A 21798-nucleotide genomic window follows, 5' to 3' on the forward strand; every position below is an offset into this window, starting at 1 on the left:
TTTTTTCACACGACTACTACGGATGTTATCTTAATAATTTTTGTATGTATAAGAACTCTTTAAAAAAAGTTCACAAAGTAATTTGTTTTAAGAATGCACCCTCGACCGATCTTCACAACCTCCAATTTTTTGAGTAAAATATTTAAATTTAGATTAATGATAGGACATCGCTGGAACTCTCATCGAAGTCTTCAAGTATTAATTGATATCCATGAGTTCACAGAATTTAGTTTTGGACATTCGTAAAGGATTTTTCTAGTACTCCAAAACCTACACAAACTACAATCATAATTGGCCTCAATACTGAACCAATTCAACTTTTGTAAACTACATAAACTACACAAACTACATAATCTGCAGCCATAACTCTTCCCTTCCTACATTTTGTAATCTGGTGAAGCCAAGACCATGTAACACTATGATATATAAAACCCTGTAAACGAACCGTTACTAGTAGTGAATTTGAGCTGCATTGACTTCAAATTGAAAATAAAAAATGAAAACAAAAACCCTTATAATGGAAAAAAGTCAAATATGCTTCCTCGTATATGTACTCCGCATATTCTCCAAATGATCAGTCAGATAGATCCCAAGTCATTAAACATGAAACATTTATCACTTCCACAGAATTCTTAAAGCAGCAGTTTTACAATTCTGCAAGTCACAGACAAGAAAGTTGGGAGAGAACAATACTTGATACAACAGATAATGATAAGCTTTCCGTACTTGGTAGGATATGCTGATAATTACAGACCATTGCAGGAATACTATAAAAATTGAAGACCTGTAAATATATTGTCGGTTCATTCCAATTCCTGCCCTATTTTCTTCGGAATCGGTTCATGCCAATTCCTCACATATTTTCTTCGGAAGCAAGAAATAATCAGTATTATCCATAGTGGCCTAGCTTAGCAGCGTGATGATTTCCAACAAGCATCCTCAACCACATCATGGATGGAACATCAAGCAGCTACACAATTTTCCCAAGCACCATATCTTGAGCTAAAGGTGCCTCCTCCAGTCTGTCGTGCATATTCCGTTATTACCTTACGGGCACTGACATCCCATGTTCTTGCCATCTCTCCCAGCGACATGGGCTGTGATAGGCCACGGAGAGAAATGATGAATGTCGACCTAGCCTTGACAGACAGATCATCAGATTCCCTACCATAACATCAGAATAACAAAATTGGGTCAGCTTCCTGTTGACCTCCCACTACTGGCTGACAGATAATGTTTAGTATTATGTCTAACCTTTGCTCATCTGGAAACTTGTCCAAGAGAACAGGAGAACATTTTGGATAATTAGCAGGAACAAGCAACCTCAAAGGTAGAATTGGACTCTGGATGACCAAAAAACGTGAGAAAAACATGAACATCAAATGCAGATCTTAAGGTACTTCATGTACATAAACTATTGTACTAGTTGAAGCTCACCATGTGTTCCGAAGCAAACTGAGACTTCAGGCTCGGGCATAAAGCCACAGTAGTGAAGACACATTTCACTATTGTTCCTTCACCTTGTGGAGCAGCAGAATTTGAATCGGTATCTTCCTCACTTATGTTAACCACTGTACCAATTAGCCGCTGGTTTATCTCCCTGATCTCCTCGAGTAATGCATGATTTACCTGCAGTTAAACAGTATTGAGATCTAATGAAAAAAAAGGAAAGAATTATTATAACTAATTATAACAAAGGAAAACATGTAAGGTACAACACATTTCTTTGTTAAAAGATCAGAAATAGATTTCTCTTAATTCTGTATACCAACCATAAACACTTGATCTGTTTCCTTATTACACAAGTATACAATTCCTCATAAGAACAAATTCTTTTCCTCTTTCAAAATTTGTAGGAATCAACAGGTTCTTTTAAAATTTTTATTTCACAGATGATAAATGAATAGATCATATATGTTTGGCCATCCGTACTGTGTGCATGCAGATGCACAAAAAAGGTAGATGGGAGAAAAATAGATGGTTCAACAGATAAATTTCTCCGGTACACTGAGGAGGAGATACAATGAGGTTTCGGTTCATTACCAATAAATGGGCATTAATACTAGTATTATGCAACTAGAATAATACAAAGAAACTGTGAAACATATACACACGTATGCATCCAATGGTAGCACAGCTATAATTAGAGTAGGCATAGGTGCTTTTATAAATTATGATATACAGCTACATAGCAACTCAATTTTCTATGTAAATATCTCTTAAACTAATCTTAACCACCAGGTTTCAAAATTATATGCACATGTGCAAAGGCAATTCTTTTTCTTCAACAGCCAGATGAAAATATTCAGTATTACTACTTTAGGGTTCAAAAGTTTAAAATTGCAACTTCAGAAGAACAATACATGAACAAATTAAGCTTTGAATGGTTATACAGAAGTTTGAAAGAGAACTGGCTAGATATGGGATTATATAGCATATCCAAATTTGAAACTACAAAGAAGCTAAGAAATCCACACAAAAGGAAAGTAACCAAATAAATGCAAAATAAGCATAAAAGTTGCACATTGCCTGAAAAAAATCAACTGCACAGTAACACACCTCAACCTTCTGCCGCTTGACACGTGATGTTGCAGTCGACTCTAACTCGGATGTATCAAGACCATATGAGTGTTTAAAGCTATCATTTACACTTCCAGCAGATGACACATTATTCAAGGGCATGGCACTTGTGTCACGCTTCATTTTTTTGGTAGTAGCACTTCCATCCTGTGACATGAAACTTCTAGCCTGCAAACGACACTTTGTCATGGCAACTAAATCTTCACCTACTGCAGCCCTAGAACCATTTCCTGGTGCTGGTGCTGAACCTGCTATCCTGTCTATCATGCTAACAACGGACCCAATATCACTAACAGCAGAACTCAGGGCCTTGGGTGTTGATGATCGTATCTGAAAGAACTTCATTCATGTTAGGTATTGATCATGATAGTACAATAATAATAGATAATATGCATATATTTTGTGTCAACTATGTAATAAATAGATTTATCTTTTGTGTTCTAAAATTTACCATAATAGTGTCGACTCTCTCGAGAGACTCTTTATCAAAGGCTATTCTAAGCTATTAAAAATCATGCACAATTTTTTCATTATTTGATAAATAAATAACTTCTATGATGATTGATCTTCTGGACATAAAACTAAATTGGTTAAAAAAAAAAACTTATTTCACTTATTATCTACCTTCAACCACCCTTTCCCAAAGTTTGATAGTATAATTTATTATCTTAATTCCTTTGTAGTTAGAGTAGCTTTAAATATCTCCCTTATTCTTACAAATTGGTACTACGAAATTGGTAAATACCAATGTACTCCTAGACCTTTTAAATTCTTCCCCAAAAAAGGTTTTTGATATTCAAAATTGTTAAATAAATCATCAGCAATCTTTTTATATTCAAAATTGTTAAATAAATATAATCAACCAATGTACTCTTAGATCTTTTAAATTCTTCCAAACCCTAAATAAGGATACCATTAGGTCCCACACTCTTACTTATTCTCAATTCTTTTTAGAGTTTCTTATACCATATTTTATTTAATTTTATGAACAAATCTATGATACTTAAACTTATCGCTATTGTCCATCTCTATACTTAAATCATCTATAAAATGTTTATTAAATGATCTAGAAAAATAAGGTCTTACAGTGATGTAAATGGTACAGGTAAAAGAATACTGATTGTTTCAGGAGGAAATGGTTTTACACTTATTTTTGCCGCTTGCTACAAAATGAATACATGTTTTCTTTTTAGGCCAGGCCTCCTGGAACTCTTAAACTACATCTTGTAACTCATGATTTACTTAGAAAGATATGTATGATTGGGCAGATACATAATCTTTGTAGTTTGTTGTCATTACATTCAGCAGATACATTTACTTACTATCATGGGCTGCATGGCTACATGTGAATTTCCGTTGCACATCTCACTTTGCGCAGGAGATAAAAGGATACATTTGATAACTTTATCTACCATGCTACTAAATAATTCTGCCCAAGATTCATAAAATGAAAAAAAAATTACTAACCACTTTTATTAAGCGTTCAAATGGCCTTTCTGTTGTAATTGCTTTAGCAGCACCTGAATTTGTATGGTTGGTCTGATTTCCATCAGGACTGGTAAATTCTGCCAGCAAAGGTGAAGCTGATATTCCAGGCGTAGTAACAGCAAGTGATTGAGCTTGAGGAGCTACAGCTGTTGGTTGATGTCCAACACGTCCTGCATTTGGCACTGATGTAATGCCAGAAATTTGTTTCTCATCTCCTGGAATAGGTGAGGGGGCTATAGGTGTGGAAGGAGATGGATCGAATGGTGAGTTAGCCGACTGCAAAGGTGTTCCAGTTTTTATTTGAGATGATAGCAGACTGTGCTGATCGAGTTGAGGAGAAGAATGGTGAGAAATCTGGGGAGATGAAGCTTGAAAGTTTTGAGGTGATGAAATTGGAAAAGCAGCACCAGATTTCAATTGCTGATAATAGCTGTGGCGTTGATTAGGCAAGAAATGCTGTTGATAAAGTCCTGGTTTAACGCCAGGCCCTTGTCTAAACTTCAACTCATTGATTTCATTTGATTGATTGAGCTGTGACAATTGGTGTACTGGCAGCTGTGATGTTTGGTGTTGTTTTTGCTGCTGTTGTTGCAACTGTTGCTGCAGAGGCTGCTGCACCTGAAGTAGTTGCTGCTTTTGTTGTTGCTGAATTATTTGTTGCTGCATATTACGCTGTTGAAATTGCTGCTTTAGTTGTTGATTTTGCATATGCTGCTGCTGCTGCTGCTGCTGCTCCTGCTTAAAATGCTGCTGCTGTATTGCATTAGAACTTGGTTGCTTGGAATTAATATTGTTTTGCAGTGAATTCATTGAGCCGTTTGACATAACATTGGCATTGGTCTGCGGAGGAACATTAATAGAACCTTGCCCGGATACCAGACCACCCTGTTGCATGGATGCAATTCCTCCCTGCTGCAATGAACTAAAAGAACTCCCTTGGGCAGAATCAATTGCAGAACCAGTCTGTAATGCATTTGTCATGTTCTGTTGAGGTGTTGGAACACCAAAATGTGTTGATAAAGGTACAGAACCATGTTGCATACTTGGCATAGCAGCTGGCTGCACTGAAGTTGTTGAACCTTGAAGATTCATTTGCTGGTTTGCATAATTGTCATGTTGCTGCACTTGAGGAACTTGAGATGATTGTTGTTGAGACATGGATTGAGGATGTCCACCAGGATGCTGAAATTGTTGCTGTCCAGGAGGCTGTGAAGGGACAACCTTTTTCTTATTTGTAGCTAGAAAAGTCGTTATTTGCTTCTCATACAATGGGAGTTTGTCTTTCAAACCAAGTTGAATATTGCTCCTGGGTAATTGCAAAATATGTAATGTACGCTCTAACATAATCTTATAACTTTTCATTTTATCAAATTGTTCAGATGTCTTCACAGACGGCATAAGCACATCATGCTGCAACTAGCAAGATACAAGAGAAAACATAAAAGGAAATGTCACCAAATAAGTTTCATTTTATTTTCAGAAATCCTGTGAATCTTAAAAGAAAGTGAACCACAAATAAGAAACTCAAAAACCTGCTGCAACTTTAGAACAATCTTTTGGTAAAGCTCAGTCAAATCTGCAAAGTAGAGCTCCTTCATGGATTTTATCTGCCCATAAAAAAGTAAATGAAGTTTCATCATAGAGCTCAATTAATATGTCGCTTTACCATAGTTTTATGGCTTCATCACAAAGCTCAGTAACATAAATTTGACATCCACATATAGATATCTATATAAAGATGTAAAACATTCATGTACTCAAGGCCTAACATCACCAGAAAATAAAATAATAATCAAATGATAGGCAAATAACAGGACTTAGAAATGCCAATTCACAGAAAGAACATTAAATCTGCACAGAGCAGTGCATGTATTTCCATCCTTGGTACATTGGAGATGGTGAAATCTGCTATAACAATTTCAAAGAGGCAAGATGTTAGGAACCTTTCTAGTGGAGAAAAGATTGTGTGAATTCTACTGGATGATGTCTTTGGCTCTAAGAGTTTTTCTTTTACTCAGGTTCTAAGAGTTTTCCTATAACATGTCATTGCTCAGCACAAATGAACCTAATTAAATGACACTCTAAGCTCATGTCACTTGGCAATAAAAATAGAATAGTGGTATCTATCTTAGTGTGCCTACATAAATGTTTACCCATCACTGAGTTCGTTATAGGGCAATATCCTACAATATATAAAAATACCAGTATTTACATTGTATCGAAGATTGATATTCAACATGTTCAGCATCAGACCAACTATGAATTGATTTATCTCTTAATACATCTCCAACTTCATACAGGCCAATTAATTTAATTAATTCTTCCATAATTGAGAAATCAAGGTAAAACAGGAATGAAAAACAAGAAAAGAACTCAAGTTTTATGTTATACACCTTCTGATAAATCTCCTCCTGCCAATCAATGATGCCAACATGTCCTGTTTGAGCTGAAGAATCCAGTGCCTCTGTAAAAAAAAAAAGTAAACATAAAAATAAAATAACCTAAGTAGGTAAAAACCAGTAATGCACTCCCAATTGGCAGCAAAAGTTATTCAAAGCTCAAAGATTACCAGTACAGACTATTTAAAAGCAAATTGAAGAACAACAGCTCGAGTTAAATTGTGAGATTTAGATTAGCATGATATGATGTTGAAGAAACAGAACCTAAAGCAAACATTGATCAGCAGGGAACAAGATGTAAATCGCTGACATCATCATTCGTTCAAGAAAATCCTGTCCACTGCCATAAAAAGTGATAATTTTCCCATAACAAATATATTAAATCATTAAGAAGCACAGTCACAAAAAGCCCTGGAGATATCAAAGCTCAAAATATCACCCAACTTTTGGAACAGAGGTGGTCCAGTTATGATCCCTACTTCTGATATGAGCAGCATCAGTGTAAGTACATAGATCACATAAACTTTGGTAAGGTTACACAAATAACCATGATGATCCAAAGTGATGTTTCTAAAGTATGAGGTTGGGCACAATAGCCAATCTCAACAAATAGATGAGATTGTAAGCTTCCAAGTATGAGATTAGAAACTTGATTATTATTTTTCAGAAGTAGCAAAATTTATATTTTTATCTTCCTTTTAACTCTGGTTTGGCCTTTTGGTTATTCTGGCCAAGTCAGATTCATATCTCATACAATCAGTTGTGTCATGCCATGTTAACATGGGCACAATACATAAAGTAGGAAGTAGCTAGAAAGTAATATATTTTTATACATTAAAGCAGCACATATGAATAAATAAGTTTCTGTACAAATATACAAGAATAAGGGAGATGTACAATGCTACTCATATTGTTGAAGAATTTACCAAATTTGTCACACAACTTTGAGAGAGAATAAATAATTAAACAAAAAACTAAGATATCACACAAGTATTCTTGAAAATCATTTATTTCAAAGCCTGAAAGATTAATCATGTCAGAAAGACAATTAGTGGGAAAATATATATACAAAGAAGAAGGAAGTCTCGACATGATTTGCATTGATCTTAAGAAAACCTACAATAGAGATCATAAAGATTTATTGTGTTGGATCATAGAAAAATGGCAATTAGTTGTTATATTGAAGTAATAAAAGTGATGTATATAGAGTTATTATAAATGTTAGGACTATAGGATTACCCTAGAAATGTGCATCAGAGGTTTGCTTTGAGTCCTTTAACTCTTCACTTAAAAACGACAAATGGGTTCTGCAGATTTGTCAAATTGCTCTTAGAAAATAGGGGGCAATGCAGTTATATTGATGTGATAAAAGCTGTGTAATACAGTTGTCATTAGTTCCAAGAAAAAAAGAGTTGTCACCAGTGTTTGAATTATAGGAGTTCCTAGAGATTTCCCTATAACACTAAATCTAAGTCAAGGATATGCCTTTAGTCCTTAAATTCTCACTTTAGTAAATGGATGGATTTATTGGTAACATACATTATAAACTTTCATGGTGCATGTTGTTTGCTGATGAAATTTAATTCGATTAATATTAAACTTGAGCTTCAGTGACAAACACTAAAAACTAAGCATTCTAAACTAAGTAGGTCAAACAAAATACACCAACTGTAATTTCAGCTATATCAAGACAACAGTAAGACGTATAGTTAAGATTTAAGAAAGCTAAGAAAATTCTAGAAGTAAAAGTTTTAGGTGCCTTAAATCTATTATTCTACAGGAAAAAGAGACTAATGAAGACATAATTCAGAGTTAAAGAAGGAACAGTTAAATTGTAGAGGATCATCATGAGTTATGCTTGATCATTGTGTTCCCCTTAGGTTGATTGTTATATAACATACAACCACTGTTCTCAATAATTCTATCAGTTATGCAGTGAGAAAAAACATATGCAAAAGATCAATGATGCTGAAATGGGATTGTTGAGATGGATTGATGAAGTTATTAAAAAACATAAAGAAAAAAATGTTTACACACATGAATAATAATTATAGCCTCAATAGAAAATAAAAATGATCGAGAAGCTACTAAGGTGGCATGGAGATGTCTCAGAAAATTTTAGATGTTAAAATTAGATAGCGGAGTTAATTAAGATAAATGCTAAGAGGAGAAATAGAGGAACATAAGAAAAAATTACTAGAAACAACGAAAAGATAAATTTGCACTGGGTTTGACAAGTGATGTTGCCCTAAACAAAGCTTCATATGTAGCCAACCTCAAAAGGTTGACGATGAAAATCAGGCTAAATTTCAAAGATGTGGAAAGAAAAAGGGTCGAACCGAATCACTTTGAATTGATGGTAAACTCAGGTTCGGGTTCAATTGACATTTTAGGGTTGCAACGTGACAACATCTTGCACAATTACTATCTCATTTCCTAGATTGATAATAAAGTAGAAAAAGAAAATAAATAAGAGAATATTACAAGAATCATCTTTCGAAAAAGGATGATCATCATGCACAAAAAAGGAAAATTATTCTACAAAATCATCATCTTGCAAGAAAAGAAGAATATCATACATAAAGGAAGATTATTTTACAAAACTATTCTGAAAACTTTTCTCAAAATATAACTAGATACTTTTATTTTTTATAAAAGTATTATAAAAAATAAAACTATAATAATTGTGGCCTATATAAAGAGGCTAAGCAACTTTTATATACAAAACTATTAAATCATCTTTAAGCAACTTTTATTTTCATCCTTTTTAGTTAACTTCTTTTTTTATTATAATTGTGGCCTATATAAAGAGGCTAAGCATTATAATAGCATCATCAAACCTTGAATGAATAATAGTTTTGTTTCCCACAAACTATGTGAGTGGAGTGAGGTCACAACTTTACCCTGATGCGAGTCAAAGAACTTGGAGCAAGTCCACAATTATCTCCTACTTTTCTCTCCCCTCAGCTAACTTACAACGAAGACCCATAAATCAATCTCTCATCATCAGAAGTCAACCATAAGGATGCCAAAGTGCTCCTTGATGATCTTGGTATGCGCTGAACTTCAGCTTTTGTTCTTTATTACTTAAATTAATATGTCTACAAATCAAGTTTCTCTCACCTCCACTCTCTCCCCGTTTTAGCGTTTTTTATTTACCTACCCCACCATTTCTCTTCATATTAAGCATCCCTTTTAGGGTTGTCCTACATCAGTCGAGACATTATAATTTTTTTTTGTTGTAGCATGCATAGCCCAATGATCCTTTTAATGATGGCAGGTATATCCAAGAGGATTTAAAGTCTAGAATATTCCAAAGGGTACAATAAATTATAGTTGTTCAGTAAAAGGATCATTTTAAACAAAATATGAAAAATTATGGCCTATTGCCACACAAAAAAAATCATTGCCTTTCAGCTATATCTAACATAATAAGCCAGATTTTCAAGTCAAATTTCTAGAAAGGATGTGACACCCTGAGATTTTGAGAAGGCACCAGTATTAAATTCTTGATTGTTCCACCAATCATAAAACCAAGCATATACTCTTTAGTCTTTATACCATCAAATGTTCACTATGTGCAACAAAAAGCAAATAAGTTATAAGAAAACATCCACCAGTTAAGGGGGACAACTGAATTCATTAAATGTTATGACTTACTACTAGATGAGACCTCCTGAAGTCCTATTTGTGATTGAACAAATTGCTTCTGCTGCTCAATTGCATTCTGGGAAAGCAAACCTGAAGCTTGAATTCTTTGTTGCATCTCTCGTTGCATGGAACTTGGATGTTGTTGCACCAGTTGCTGTTGCAATGATGCAGGCTGAGATTGGAACTGAGAAAGCAATTGCTGCTGTGATGATTGATGTTGGGGCTGTTGACCTTGTGGTTGCAGCATTGCCAGTGGTGCCTGCTGGTTTTGCTGCTGCTGTTGTATTGTGGTCTTTGGTTGTTGATGTATATGCATAGGGCGCTGATGTGGCTGCATATTTGAGACATTAGATAAAGACCCAAGTATTTGCTGCTGCTGCTGTTGTTGCTGCTGTTGTTGAAGCCCTGACATGTTACTTTGGTTGCCTAACTGCTGTTGTTGATGTTGATTCAACAAATGGTGGGGCTGTTGCATGTTTAAAAGATTATTCTGTTGAATTGACACTCTCTGTGATTGTTGCATCTCTGTGGCACTCGTTTGTTGCCCAATTAATTGGGTCTGTTGGACATTTGAAATATTTGTTTGTTGACCTATTATTTGCTGCTGCTGATGCTGCTGCATGGGTAAATTTGATTGCTGAGGTGCTGAAGTTGGCTGTTGCTGCATTGAAGTTGATTGTTGAAGCATGGCAGACTGTGATTGCTGTTGTTGTCTGGCAATTGATTGTGGATGTTGCTGAAGCAAGGAGGGGGCAGATTTCTGAACAGTACTTAGCTGATTTTGTTGAAGGCCAGGTTGTACAGCTGACTGGATTGCTCCAGGCTGTGTCTGCTGCATGGCGGACTGGCCTGACTGAAAATTGGACCCGATCTGCATCAGAGGCTGCTGAGAAGATTGCAGTTGGGTTGTTTGCATCAGAGATTGCTGCTGCTGCTGCTGCTGAACATGCGGTTGCAAGAGTGAAGATTGTTGAAATTTCTGCTTCATATACTGTTGTTGAAACTGATGCTGGTATAGAAGTTGATTTTGTGTTTGATGCTGCTGTTGAGAAATAAGTTGTTGCTGTTGTTGCCTTCCTTGCATCGGCCTTTGTGTGTTTGAATAAAGATCTGGTGCTGCAGTTTGTCCCAGAGAGTTGTTGGCAGAGTTTTGTGATATGCCAGGCATGTTCTGTAGGTTAGATATCTGGCTAACACCAGATATGTTGGACTGACTAAGGCCTGTGATGGATGATAATGCAGAGGAAAGATTGGCAGGATTTTGTGCCATAGCCAAAGTGTTGTTCTGAATATTCTGGGACAAAATTTGTTGCCTTGCTGAAGGTTGATTCACCATAGAGACAGATAATGGTTGCCCTTGGTTGGCTTGTGATTGTACACCAAGCAATGCTATCAAGGAAGCATATTTGGTAAGTCCCAAGAAGTTTGAACCCTCAAAAAATGAATTTCATGTCTACAAGTTCCAAGCCTCCAACCACAGCTTTTACTTTAACAAACCTTAGATTAATATGCTTTCTTCAACTTCTTATAGGGATGGCTCTGGGAATAAAATCTCAGTCACATTAACAAACATTTACTTGCTGCAACACAAATGGTGCCCAGCCATGACTTACTACATGACACCATGATGTCCTGATGCTAGTCATATGTGAGTCACATGCCCATGTGGCCATGACACTTGATGCAGGCCACATCTAGTGAATATTCCCCACAGTAACATGTGCTGGTTGGGCAATGAGGTTTGTGGTTTCTATTAGTTGTCCTCATTCCTCATGAATATTTATATAGAAGGTGTAGCTTCAACTAGGTTGCAAGTCCTTGTTGAACTATCTCATATGTGCTACTACATATGTTGAGCCAAGGAATAAGGATTGCCTCTTTGTGGCATGGGAGTCTCCTATGTCTTTCTAGCATTGCTAGATTACATGTCATGTCAGTCCACACCTTTCTATCAGCTAGCACAGCCAAAAAGATAGCTTAGCAATAGTTCAACACCTTCAGCATAGTGCAGCATGGTGTGTGCCTACACCTTTCTTATGTGGTAAATCTTTGAAGACAAAATGTAAAAATCATTCCAATACATTTACCTTTTCTGGAAAATAAGCAGAAACAATCCCATGTTTAATGAAGGATTTTCATATCTCTAATGGTTTATCAACACTGAAATGTTCAAGTACCTAACCCATATATGAATACCACTCATCTTATCATTATCAGGTGACTTAAACCAGTAAACAAAATGCTAAATGAGCATCAGCACTGTTGGGAAACCTTGGGGAGTATCACATGTGCAGTGGAAAGTGAAAACAAAAACTGATTTCCCAAAACAATCTTATCGAATCGTCGTGCGATGATCGGAAGCGAAAAACTCGAAAGCGATAAAACCGCCTAAGGGGTGTGAGACGTTCTCACCTAGGAGAAATCGTATATCCCCTAATCTATAGATCTCGGTTTGTGGATGAAGGAGCTCTTGCAAACTCCTCTCTAGCGGTGATTCACACAGCGGATGCGGCAATGACGCACCTTCTGGTGCAGCATGTTCTTTCCTCGTGTTCGCGCATCACCACGCCGCAGCAACCGAGGGGTCGATCTCTCTTGCTATCCTCTCGCACCACACCAGAGAGGGACAGTCGACTGGAGGAAGAAGTAGGGAGGAGATGAAAGAGGTGGTGACAATAGGGGTCTAGCCTATGATCCCTTTAAGCCCCAACTCCTATATATAGAGAACCCTCTTTACTTACCCTAATGGATCCTGCCTTAATAGGTACTGAATCTCCATCCAATTATCCTGGCTTAATGGATATTGGATCCCTGTCCAATAATCACTCTAAACCCTATTAGGTCTCACCCAATGGATCCAATAAAATAGAGGCTTATTGGATATCTCATATTTAATCCTCTACTCATCGTGTTGTCCACCATATGTGTATAACCCTCTAGGCTCAATATTGAACTGGCCGTGAGTTGCACTTGCCAAAACTCATTTTGACTCAGCGAATTATTATCCCCATAATAATTCACTCAACTCATCGACCATGGATGTACTAAGCCACTATGTCATAGTCCCTAGACGATACTGAGAGATCTAATACATTGGACCTATCTGCCCTCAGTTACCGTGTATCTATAGTCCCTCGTTTATCTAATATCCCTGAGATCGTATACAGGGCATGGTACAGTCATGCCCATACGAAATCCATCAGAGTCTTACTCTAATCAGATTCTCCTGGAGAACTCCTCTCTAAATCCGAATCTTGCGCTTATTGGATTCATCACGATCTGATCGACCGTGGTTAGGGATTTGCTTGAGTGAGAGCACATAGGATATTCCTCTCATGATACCGAGAGTGGATGATCCTCTATTGACACTCGTTTGCCTTCACAAGGTGGGCTATCATTCCCAATGACCGAATGTACTAGATCTGAAACTTTTAGACTTATAAGTCTAATATTAAAGAATGAAGTACTCAAACAAGACATCCTTGGTGTCTCAAGTCTAAGGACCAGATTCACAACTGGAACTACGGAATTACTATCTGACGATAAGATATCATTAACCGACCAGCATTCTATAAGCGGATCATTCAGTGAACTCATTCTCCAATGAGCACATGTACAGTGTCCCTACACAAGCAGCTATGAGACAAGCTGCCTCCATCATATGAACAGGTATATAGCACATCAATCTGTCCAGTTATCTCGATGTCCCTCTCGAGTAACCTACGACCAAGAATATTTAGGGTCTGTGTTTAAAGGCGAATCATTATATCATGATCTTATAATGATCCAATTCTCATTGCACAGGTCGAAGGACATAATAATATATTTATCATCCAATATAAAATAAGAAAATATCATAAAAATAATAACAAAAAAGATTATGTAGCATGTCACATGTGTCATCACTTATGTGATTGACTTACAGAGCACCTGTAACTAGCAAACACTAGGTAGGTGGTATCTGTTACAGTTTCAAACTCACATACAGGAATTGAAACATAGTTTAATTGATCAATGTGCACCATGTCAATACGATATAGTCATAGTCCCACACCTATACTATTGCAACAAACAATCTGTAGGTACCAAATATATGTGTAAATTCTTTCATCCAAAATAAAATGTTTCCTAGATAGACCTTTTAAAAATATATTTTAAAAATAGCTCTTTTTATAATAATTAAAAAATAAACATCATTTTTTATGATTTAGGGAAGCCTAAAATTATTGTTGTGAATAACATATTTTGTTTTGGGAACAATGATATTGTGACTAGCAGTTTTACCGAAATCACTTTACGATAGCGATTTCACACGTTAGATTGGAAATTATTGTCAGAGTTATCATTTCTTTTGCACAAAAAATGTCATTATAATTAGAGCTATGACACATGTAAGACTGCTTTAACATCCTCTAGGAAATATTTTTTAAAAAGGTGTTATCAAGGGAAAAGCTTCCCAGAGTAATTCCAAATTCACAAGTTCAATGAACCTATATCTCCCATTTGAAGCTTAAATTCTTGAACCTTGTTTCGTAATATAAAATAACAAAAAGAGTTCACAGACTTTGTACATGATTATAGTTCATTATGCACATCAATATTTACTCATAAATAAAAATACACTGATTTTATGGAGAACATAAACATTAACAAATTTTGACCTAGCAAACTTATTTTCAAGTAAGGGTCATAGTTACATGAAGCCTCATCTAGTTTAAATGCCAAACCTCACAATTAAGTAATATTGAGATGCACATCCAAAACTTAACTACCACTAACAAGTTTTCAATTGAAAGATTATAATTGTGTAGGGCCTGCAGAATATATAACGTGAAAGAAGCATATCCCCCACAGACATTGTCAACTAATTATAATCATTTAAATGAACATTTTAATTATGGAATGGAAAAGTCATTTGAGTAAGCACGATAATGTCTTAGCCGATTAGCTAGCATTTCCAATCTAAAAGATGTAACAAAATAATTTTGCCTTGTAATATATCTGAGAGGAATCGTATCATTCTTATTGCTATTGCTTATAACCGTAAGCCATCAATCAAATTTAAGTGTACAAGTTGTTATTTGATCCAGCTAGAATTTAGTGTGTCTTCCCGATGTCATACTTCACAAATATCAGCAAATCACCTATTTACCACATTTCTAGAGTATCTACTACTCAAAAATAATAGTTTGTGGCAAGGTTTGTTGTACCACAACGTACCGTGTGTTGGTATGGGCGGTATATACCGGTCCGACAAGGGACCGATATGAGTGAGACGTTAGTATGGCCTCATGTACCGTATGTTGGTATGCTCAATATGGCTTGGTACAGCTAAGTACGTATCATATTGATAGTTTATTGGTACACCAATATGGATCGGTAAAACGAACCTTGGTTTGTAGTCAGAGGCCAAGATAATTAAAAAAATATGGTTTTATTTCCTAGTATACTGCATCTTCAAATTCAATATACACAAAACATTAAATTTTAGCATATGACTCTTTCAACTCTCCTGTATGTTCTTTTGGCCTCAGAATCAATATAAATTGATTTATTTGCCAACACTTAAAGTCCCCTCACTACATAGTAAATAAACCAGTTTAGGGTGACAGCATGTGCCAAATGACTTCGACCAATTTCTTTTCTGCACAGACTTTTAAAATCCAGTGAAACATTTGGTGGATCACTGGATTGTTCTTTATCTAAAAGGCTTCAAATGTTTAAAGCTAACAAATAAATAATAATAAGGTCCACCTCTCCAGAAAAGGCCGTCATTCGAGAGGAGGCAGCTTCCCAGCCAGTCCAACTTGCCTAGCAAGTTATATTAATATACAACCAGCTTCAGATGATTGTATACCTCCTCAGTTATATTAATGTATAAGCAAGGACAAAAAGTAAATACTCGACCACAACAGCAATTTAGAACAATGTAAAAGAAGTTCAATTTAAACAACTCAAGTTCCAGGTTTTATAAAGTATAATCCAGTCAAAACCATGACAAAATTATCAAATAATAGCACAGCTCTTGTCAAAGTAAGAACACTGAAGAACTTACAAAGAGATGAAAATCAAGAAAGATGAAAGATCAAACACCTAGATGACAACAAGATAAAAGATGGGCACAGGATGGTGTATAAAATCTTCAATAACTTCAAAGTCTGGCAAATGTCATTTAAACACTCGAGAACCACAGAGAAGTACACAGGACAAAATAAAAAAGAATCTATAGATTCATTTTATATGAAAAAGAATGAAGATAAGTAGTAATATTATAATATACACAATACACAAAAGGATAGAAGTAAACAAAATTGACTGTGATATTTTGAATAAAATATATCTTATCCATAATTCAGAATGTCTAATTTGTACAGAAAAGAAAGCTTTTCAAGGTACCTACCTGGGTCTGCAGAATTTTGGTTGAGAACTGCGCTGTTGGATATTGAAGGGTTAATTGAAGCAGAATGCTGAGACTTATTCTCCATTGAAAGCATTTTTAGAGAAATTTTCCTCAAATAATCAGGCTGAGAAATTAGAAAGAAAAAAATATTTCATACAGAGCTTACTGTTCATACCAATAAGCAAGAATAAAGAAATAGATTTTTTTCCATTGGATTCTGAAAGACATATATGGTACAGATCCAAATTAGTCATGCAAAATGCTCAAGAGTAATCTCATCCACAGCCTATTAACACGTACTGTTTATTTATCAAGCTTATAGCCAGTAAGCATCATGTTTTTCTTAAGGATGAAATTATAACAAACAACAAATTCGGGTACTTGAATGCAACAAAAGAGCTACTATGGGCAGCAAGAGAGCACTACAAAAGGCTATTTTTTGTGCTTCTTCATTTTCCAGCATGTAAGAAGACTATTCATAAAAATATTATCAATAGACGAAAAAGGCAAATACTACCAAAACATTGTCATCAAACCAAAATGTAAATACCACCAAAACAAGCAACGACCACAAGGTTTCAAAAACCAGTCTGGTACTGTTTTTAGCAAAAGGTCAGACTAGCATAGTACTAATACACTGTACAATATGCTTAACTGTACAACCCGGTAGCATAAAAAATTTAAAAAATTTAAATGCCAACTAGTATTGCACCTTAGTTAGAGCGATAAACACCAGTCTATATGTACTGGTCCAACCAGCATTTCAAACATTGGTTGAGAACGCACCTAACAAGGGCAAAGCAATGACCAAGATTAAAGACATTGGTAAATTTACCTGATTAGAAGCTGCAGTATATATCTTCTCCTCAAACCGAATAGCAATTTTCTGAAGTTCATTTATGCCCTCGGGCACAGAGATAGGCAGGTGCCTCTTCAAAGTTTCCATTCTACATATAGAGAACATTGAACTCTTACAAAGTGAAAATTATGAACAGAATAAATTTTGAGAACCAGGAGAAAGACAAATGAATGAGAACCACTAACTGATCAACAGAATTTTTTCCAAAATTGCACATGCTATAGTGTGAACAAATAGTGTATGAAACTCTAATAAAGCGAGTGGAAAAAAGAGTAAAAATATGAAACAAGACTTCTTAAGACTTTTTCTTTTAAATCAATGCCAGTACCAGTACATACCTTCCACTTTGTACTAGTCCAGTACAAATCCATACAAAAACAAAGAAAACAAAAACACCAATTAGGGCCCACAAGTGTGAGCCCTCTTCTCGTAAGCCACATGGAACCAATGCTGTCATTGTTGTTCACTGTCACCAGTCCCTAGTACGCTCCCCCCTCTTCTCCTCCTCTTCCTCCATGACCACCCCTTCATCCTTCCTCCTCCTTCCTCCAGCGCATCCTCTTCTTCCTCCTCTACTGTTGCTTCCTCTTCCCCTTCTTCTTCGTCTTCGAAACACTGATCGATACCAATGCACCATGTGTCGGTATCACATGATAAGCTAGTATTCACCGGTACATACCGGTCCGACCAACAACCCATATGGGTCCGGTACACGATATGGCATTCCTTGGCCAACACTAACTAAAACTGGCATGTGATGGAAAACCGAGAGCAAAAGAATTATCGATTATATCAACCAAGAAAAGGTATATGATAGGGACTCCAGTGTAACTAGCATAGTGACTAATGACTAACAAAAAGCCATGAGTATACATTATATGTCAGTATAGCCATGACTATACATTATATATCAGTATCTGATCCACAAAATGCATGATGGATCACTTTTCAGTGTCAAATAAAAGTTTTAAACAATTATGTTCTTTTTTTTACAATAGACTTACTCGATATATTTGAACTCACGAGTTCAGATTACCTTCCCAAGCATGTTCCAATGATGTTCCAACAATGTATATTATTTTGCTAATTTATTTTATTTTAGTAAAAGCAGAATCAGCCTAAGTTCCAAGTTAGAAGTTAGTAACTACAGAAAAAAAAATTTCTGTAGTATCATGAAATATAGAGCTAAAGATATGGGAAAAGAATGATGAAGCCATTAGTAACGTTAAACATAGAGCTAAAGATACAAAAAATACAAAGATAAGTTTACAGGAAACAAATATGTACATTGTTTACACTTTGAATTTATTTACCAAAAAGGAAAGCTTGAAGATGTCTCTTATATAGAAAGAGCGGGATAGTCAAATTGCAGACATCTCTGGTATAGTGCACCCATCAAGTGCAAATCTAATTAACAGATACAAACTTCAAAATTTAGCCTCAAGATAACTCATGTTCACCGTACTGTTGGACAATTAGGCATAGTTTGTGTTATTGTGGTATTACTAGATTCTCATACGATACATCTGATCCATATCCAAATCATCCTAGGCAAATTCGATTTTGATTGAATTCTTTGTTATATGGCTGCATTAAGTAACTCTTTACCGCCCACACCATTATGGTACTGGTGGTATTTACCAGTCCAACTGGTAGCCAAGCCTCATACCACTCTTTACCAACAGATTCAAGACCAGTTGAAGGGGTTATCACCATAACCCCCTTGTACAGGACTTACCACTAAATACAGATCCATTACCAGGCGATAAACCCACCCAGATATGATGTGCCCCAACGAAACCCATTGGGGGGGTCTCGTTGGGCACTTTAAAATCACCCACCCACCCCAACCAGCCCACCCCCCAAATGCCAAATCTCTCAAAACTTCATTGAAGATCACTAAGGGAGGTTGATTTGTAACATAGGAAGATTGAAATCTCAAGATCTGGTCTGATTTCTTTCCAAATTAAGATAAATCTGAACCTAATCAGTAAGATACTTTCATGCAATTAGGTTGGGGCTTATGTTTATTCTTCCTTTCTTAGCTTGGATCTCTTCCATTTAGAAAAGCAATTACAACGTAGTTCAACTTTCATACGATCCTAGCACATACAACCAAAGGTCCATGATACCGAAGCATGTTGTCCTCCCAACCCAAGAGAGATACGTGACACATCTAGATGAGGATTTCAAAGAGCTTAGAGACTGGAATAAATTATTCAAAAAACAAAGAGGCCTGACCTTTATGGTGTCACAATGATGTCAGGGCCAGCAAAAATGAGCATCATCAACTTCCTTGCTTATTTCAACAAGATAGTTTTTCTTAAGTCACTTGATGCATCTGACAAGATCTATTAAGCGAATGATAAAGCGGCAAATTTCAAGGGGGCCAATCATCAACGTAGGTTGATACGGAGACCGAATTCTTCCTATTTGCTATCACACACCATAAATGCTACCTAAAACAGTATGCTTCCAAAAAATGATATTTTCTTTTCTTAAAGATCTACGGATGGATAGTTAATTGGCTGGACAAAAAACCTGAGTGGTACCTGTTTCTCAAATTGGCTATTTCTCCATCTCCAGAGATGAATAGATCCTTCACGATGTAAAGTACTCGTTGATTTGGAACCATGCCTTATGTTATCTTTCAATTCTCTCCCAAAAATATTTACCCAATCCATCCCCCTTCCCCAATAAAAGCATGAGCCTCTATGGAAATCTGTATCGGCCACATAGACAGTGAAAGATGTATAGGAATCTTAACTGTATCCCATTTGAAAATCCAAAGATATCAGAGATCAAACTTTCTCCCCCCTCAACAGACTCAACGACCTCTGCTTACTACACGCAATAAGAAAGATCCCATTTTGAACTTTCCCGCACAGCTCCCTCTTAGTTCCAATCATACAATCCACCAACAGTTTACTAATATGATATCATGTAAAATTTCCTGGTCGGATACAAAACCAATTTTTTGAGTATTCCTCAGTCACAGCCTATGATACAAGAAATGAAATCGAGACCAGAACCCTGAGAGATCAACCCTTTGGACATGTCATAAGCACGCGTATTTGCATAGGTGGTACGATGTGATCGATTAATGAATATCAAAATTTGAAACGAAGTTTAAGTGGATAGAGAGGTGACTAAAAGAAAATTTGACTCGTTTCTCAAGGAAACGACGAGTTCATTATCGAAAGAAAAAGACCGCCGTGCAAATTACACGAACAAAAACCCTAACAAGATAATAACAACAACAATAATATTTTTTTCTCAAGTGCTTTAGATTTTTCACATCCGAACCACAGAAGGACCTTAATCTCACCCAAAAGGCTGCTATAAATTCAAAAATATCGACCAAAATCGAGCGATGATAGACGCCTTCACATCAGGAAAACCAAGAAAACTTTGAGGAAGAGGAAATAGTCCACTTACATCTTATTTACAATCCTGTGCCGCGCCTCCGGCTGGAGTTGGGTCCTCCAGTCGCCGGATCCCCCATCCGAGGCGGCGGCGCTCTCCCCCTGAGCCGGCCTCCAACTATTCCCCTCCATCGGAAGGATCTAAAGCACGCACCCCTCAAATTGAGATCTCAGAGCCGGGGAAATCGATCCGGCAACAACGAAAAAGTGGGTTGCCGAGGACGAGCGAGAAACGTGCGAAGAGCCGAGAGAGAGAGGGGGGGCGTTGAAAGAAAGCTTTGGGGGAAGGGAGGAATCGTGCGGTGGGGGATTCCCTTCAAACATCGAACACAGCAGCCGAGAAGAAAACTACTCCCTCCCACCAATACCAGTAGTCCGATGCTGACGAATGAGCAAATTATTTATGGGACATGCACTCTATGTTTCTTCACCCCATCGACAAGTTCCAATCGCCGCTAGAATAATGGCACACTTGTTTCAGATATATACCCAGCGAATCTGCGCTCAGCACCTTTTTGAGGCCGCCTGTTTCTTAATTTGCCCCCTTCTAAAAGAAAACCTGGTCGCCACTTTGCAATGGGTCGGTCCTCCAAAATAATACTCAACAATCAATCACCTATAGGTTTGAGAATTACCAATGTAGTTTAATGATAGACATAGGTGATTTTTTAAAGAATAAATAATAAATATAATATTCGAGTTAAGATCCTATGATAAATTATCAGAATTTTTACTAATTAAATTAGCTGATATTTTTACTTTCAGATATAAAAGAATTTATATTAGTGAATTTTTAAGATCTGATTTATCATCGGGGTTGAGGTGTCATTTTCTTATAACGATGGATGAGTGTTACGGAGACATATAGATGATGTCTTTTAAAAAGATATAATAATTAATATAAATGAGGTGAGAAGATATAGAGAAAAAAATATATATATTTAAAAAAATTAACTTAAAAATATTTTACATAGAGTTAGATATTTAAATATTTTT

The 21798-nt window shown here is 36.3% G+C and overlaps 1 protein-coding gene across 2 annotated transcripts; it reads right to left on the reverse strand.

Moving 5' to 3' along the window:
• Positions 1-597: 597 nt before the first annotated feature.
• Positions 598-21300, reverse strand: LOC103993402 (mediator of RNA polymerase II transcription subunit 15a). 2 transcript variants are annotated; one of them, XM_009413458.3, is made up of 11 exons: positions 20816-21300; positions 17354-17465; positions 16519-16642; positions 10128-11507; positions 6462-6532; positions 5601-5675; positions 4048-5478; positions 2560-2910; positions 1438-1629; positions 1255-1343; positions 598-1164 (listed from the first exon to the last, which is right to left on the reverse strand). In XM_009413458.3, exons 1-11 carry the CDS (start codon positions 20932-20934, stop codon positions 963-965), a joined length of 4146 nt encoding a protein of 1381 aa, XP_009411733.2. In that variant the 5' UTR covers positions 20935-21300; the 3' UTR covers positions 598-962. The 2 variants fall into 2 exon arrangements, with proteins under 2 accessions (XP_009411733.2, XP_009411731.2); XM_009413456.3 differs by having other exon boundaries at positions 4048-5484; positions 20816-21299.
• Between the last annotated feature and the right edge of the window lie 498 nt (positions 21301-21798).

The sequence above is a fragment of the Musa acuminata genome, chromosome BXJ3-8 (genome assembly GCF_036884655.1).
Source record: "Musa acuminata AAA Group cultivar baxijiao chromosome BXJ3-8, Cavendish_Baxijiao_AAA, whole genome shotgun sequence".
NCBI classification, from domain to species: domain Eukaryota; kingdom Viridiplantae; phylum Streptophyta; class Magnoliopsida; order Zingiberales; family Musaceae; genus Musa; species Musa acuminata.

Excerpts from the sequence above, each read along its gene's own strand:
- LOC103993402 (XM_009413456.3), bottom strand. The coding sequence starts at position 20,934 with ATGGAGGGGAATAGTTGGAGGCCGGCTCAGGGGGAGAGCGCCGCCGCC. Across the intron at positions 17,466-20,815 it reads CACAGGATTGTAAATAAGAT|AATGGAAACTTTGAAGAGGC; the intron begins GTAAGTGGACTA and ends CTCTATATGTAG. Across the intron at positions 2,911-4,047 it reads TTGAACGCTTAATAAAAGTG|ATACGATCATCAACACCCAA; the intron begins GTTAGTAATTTT and ends AAGTTCTTTCAG.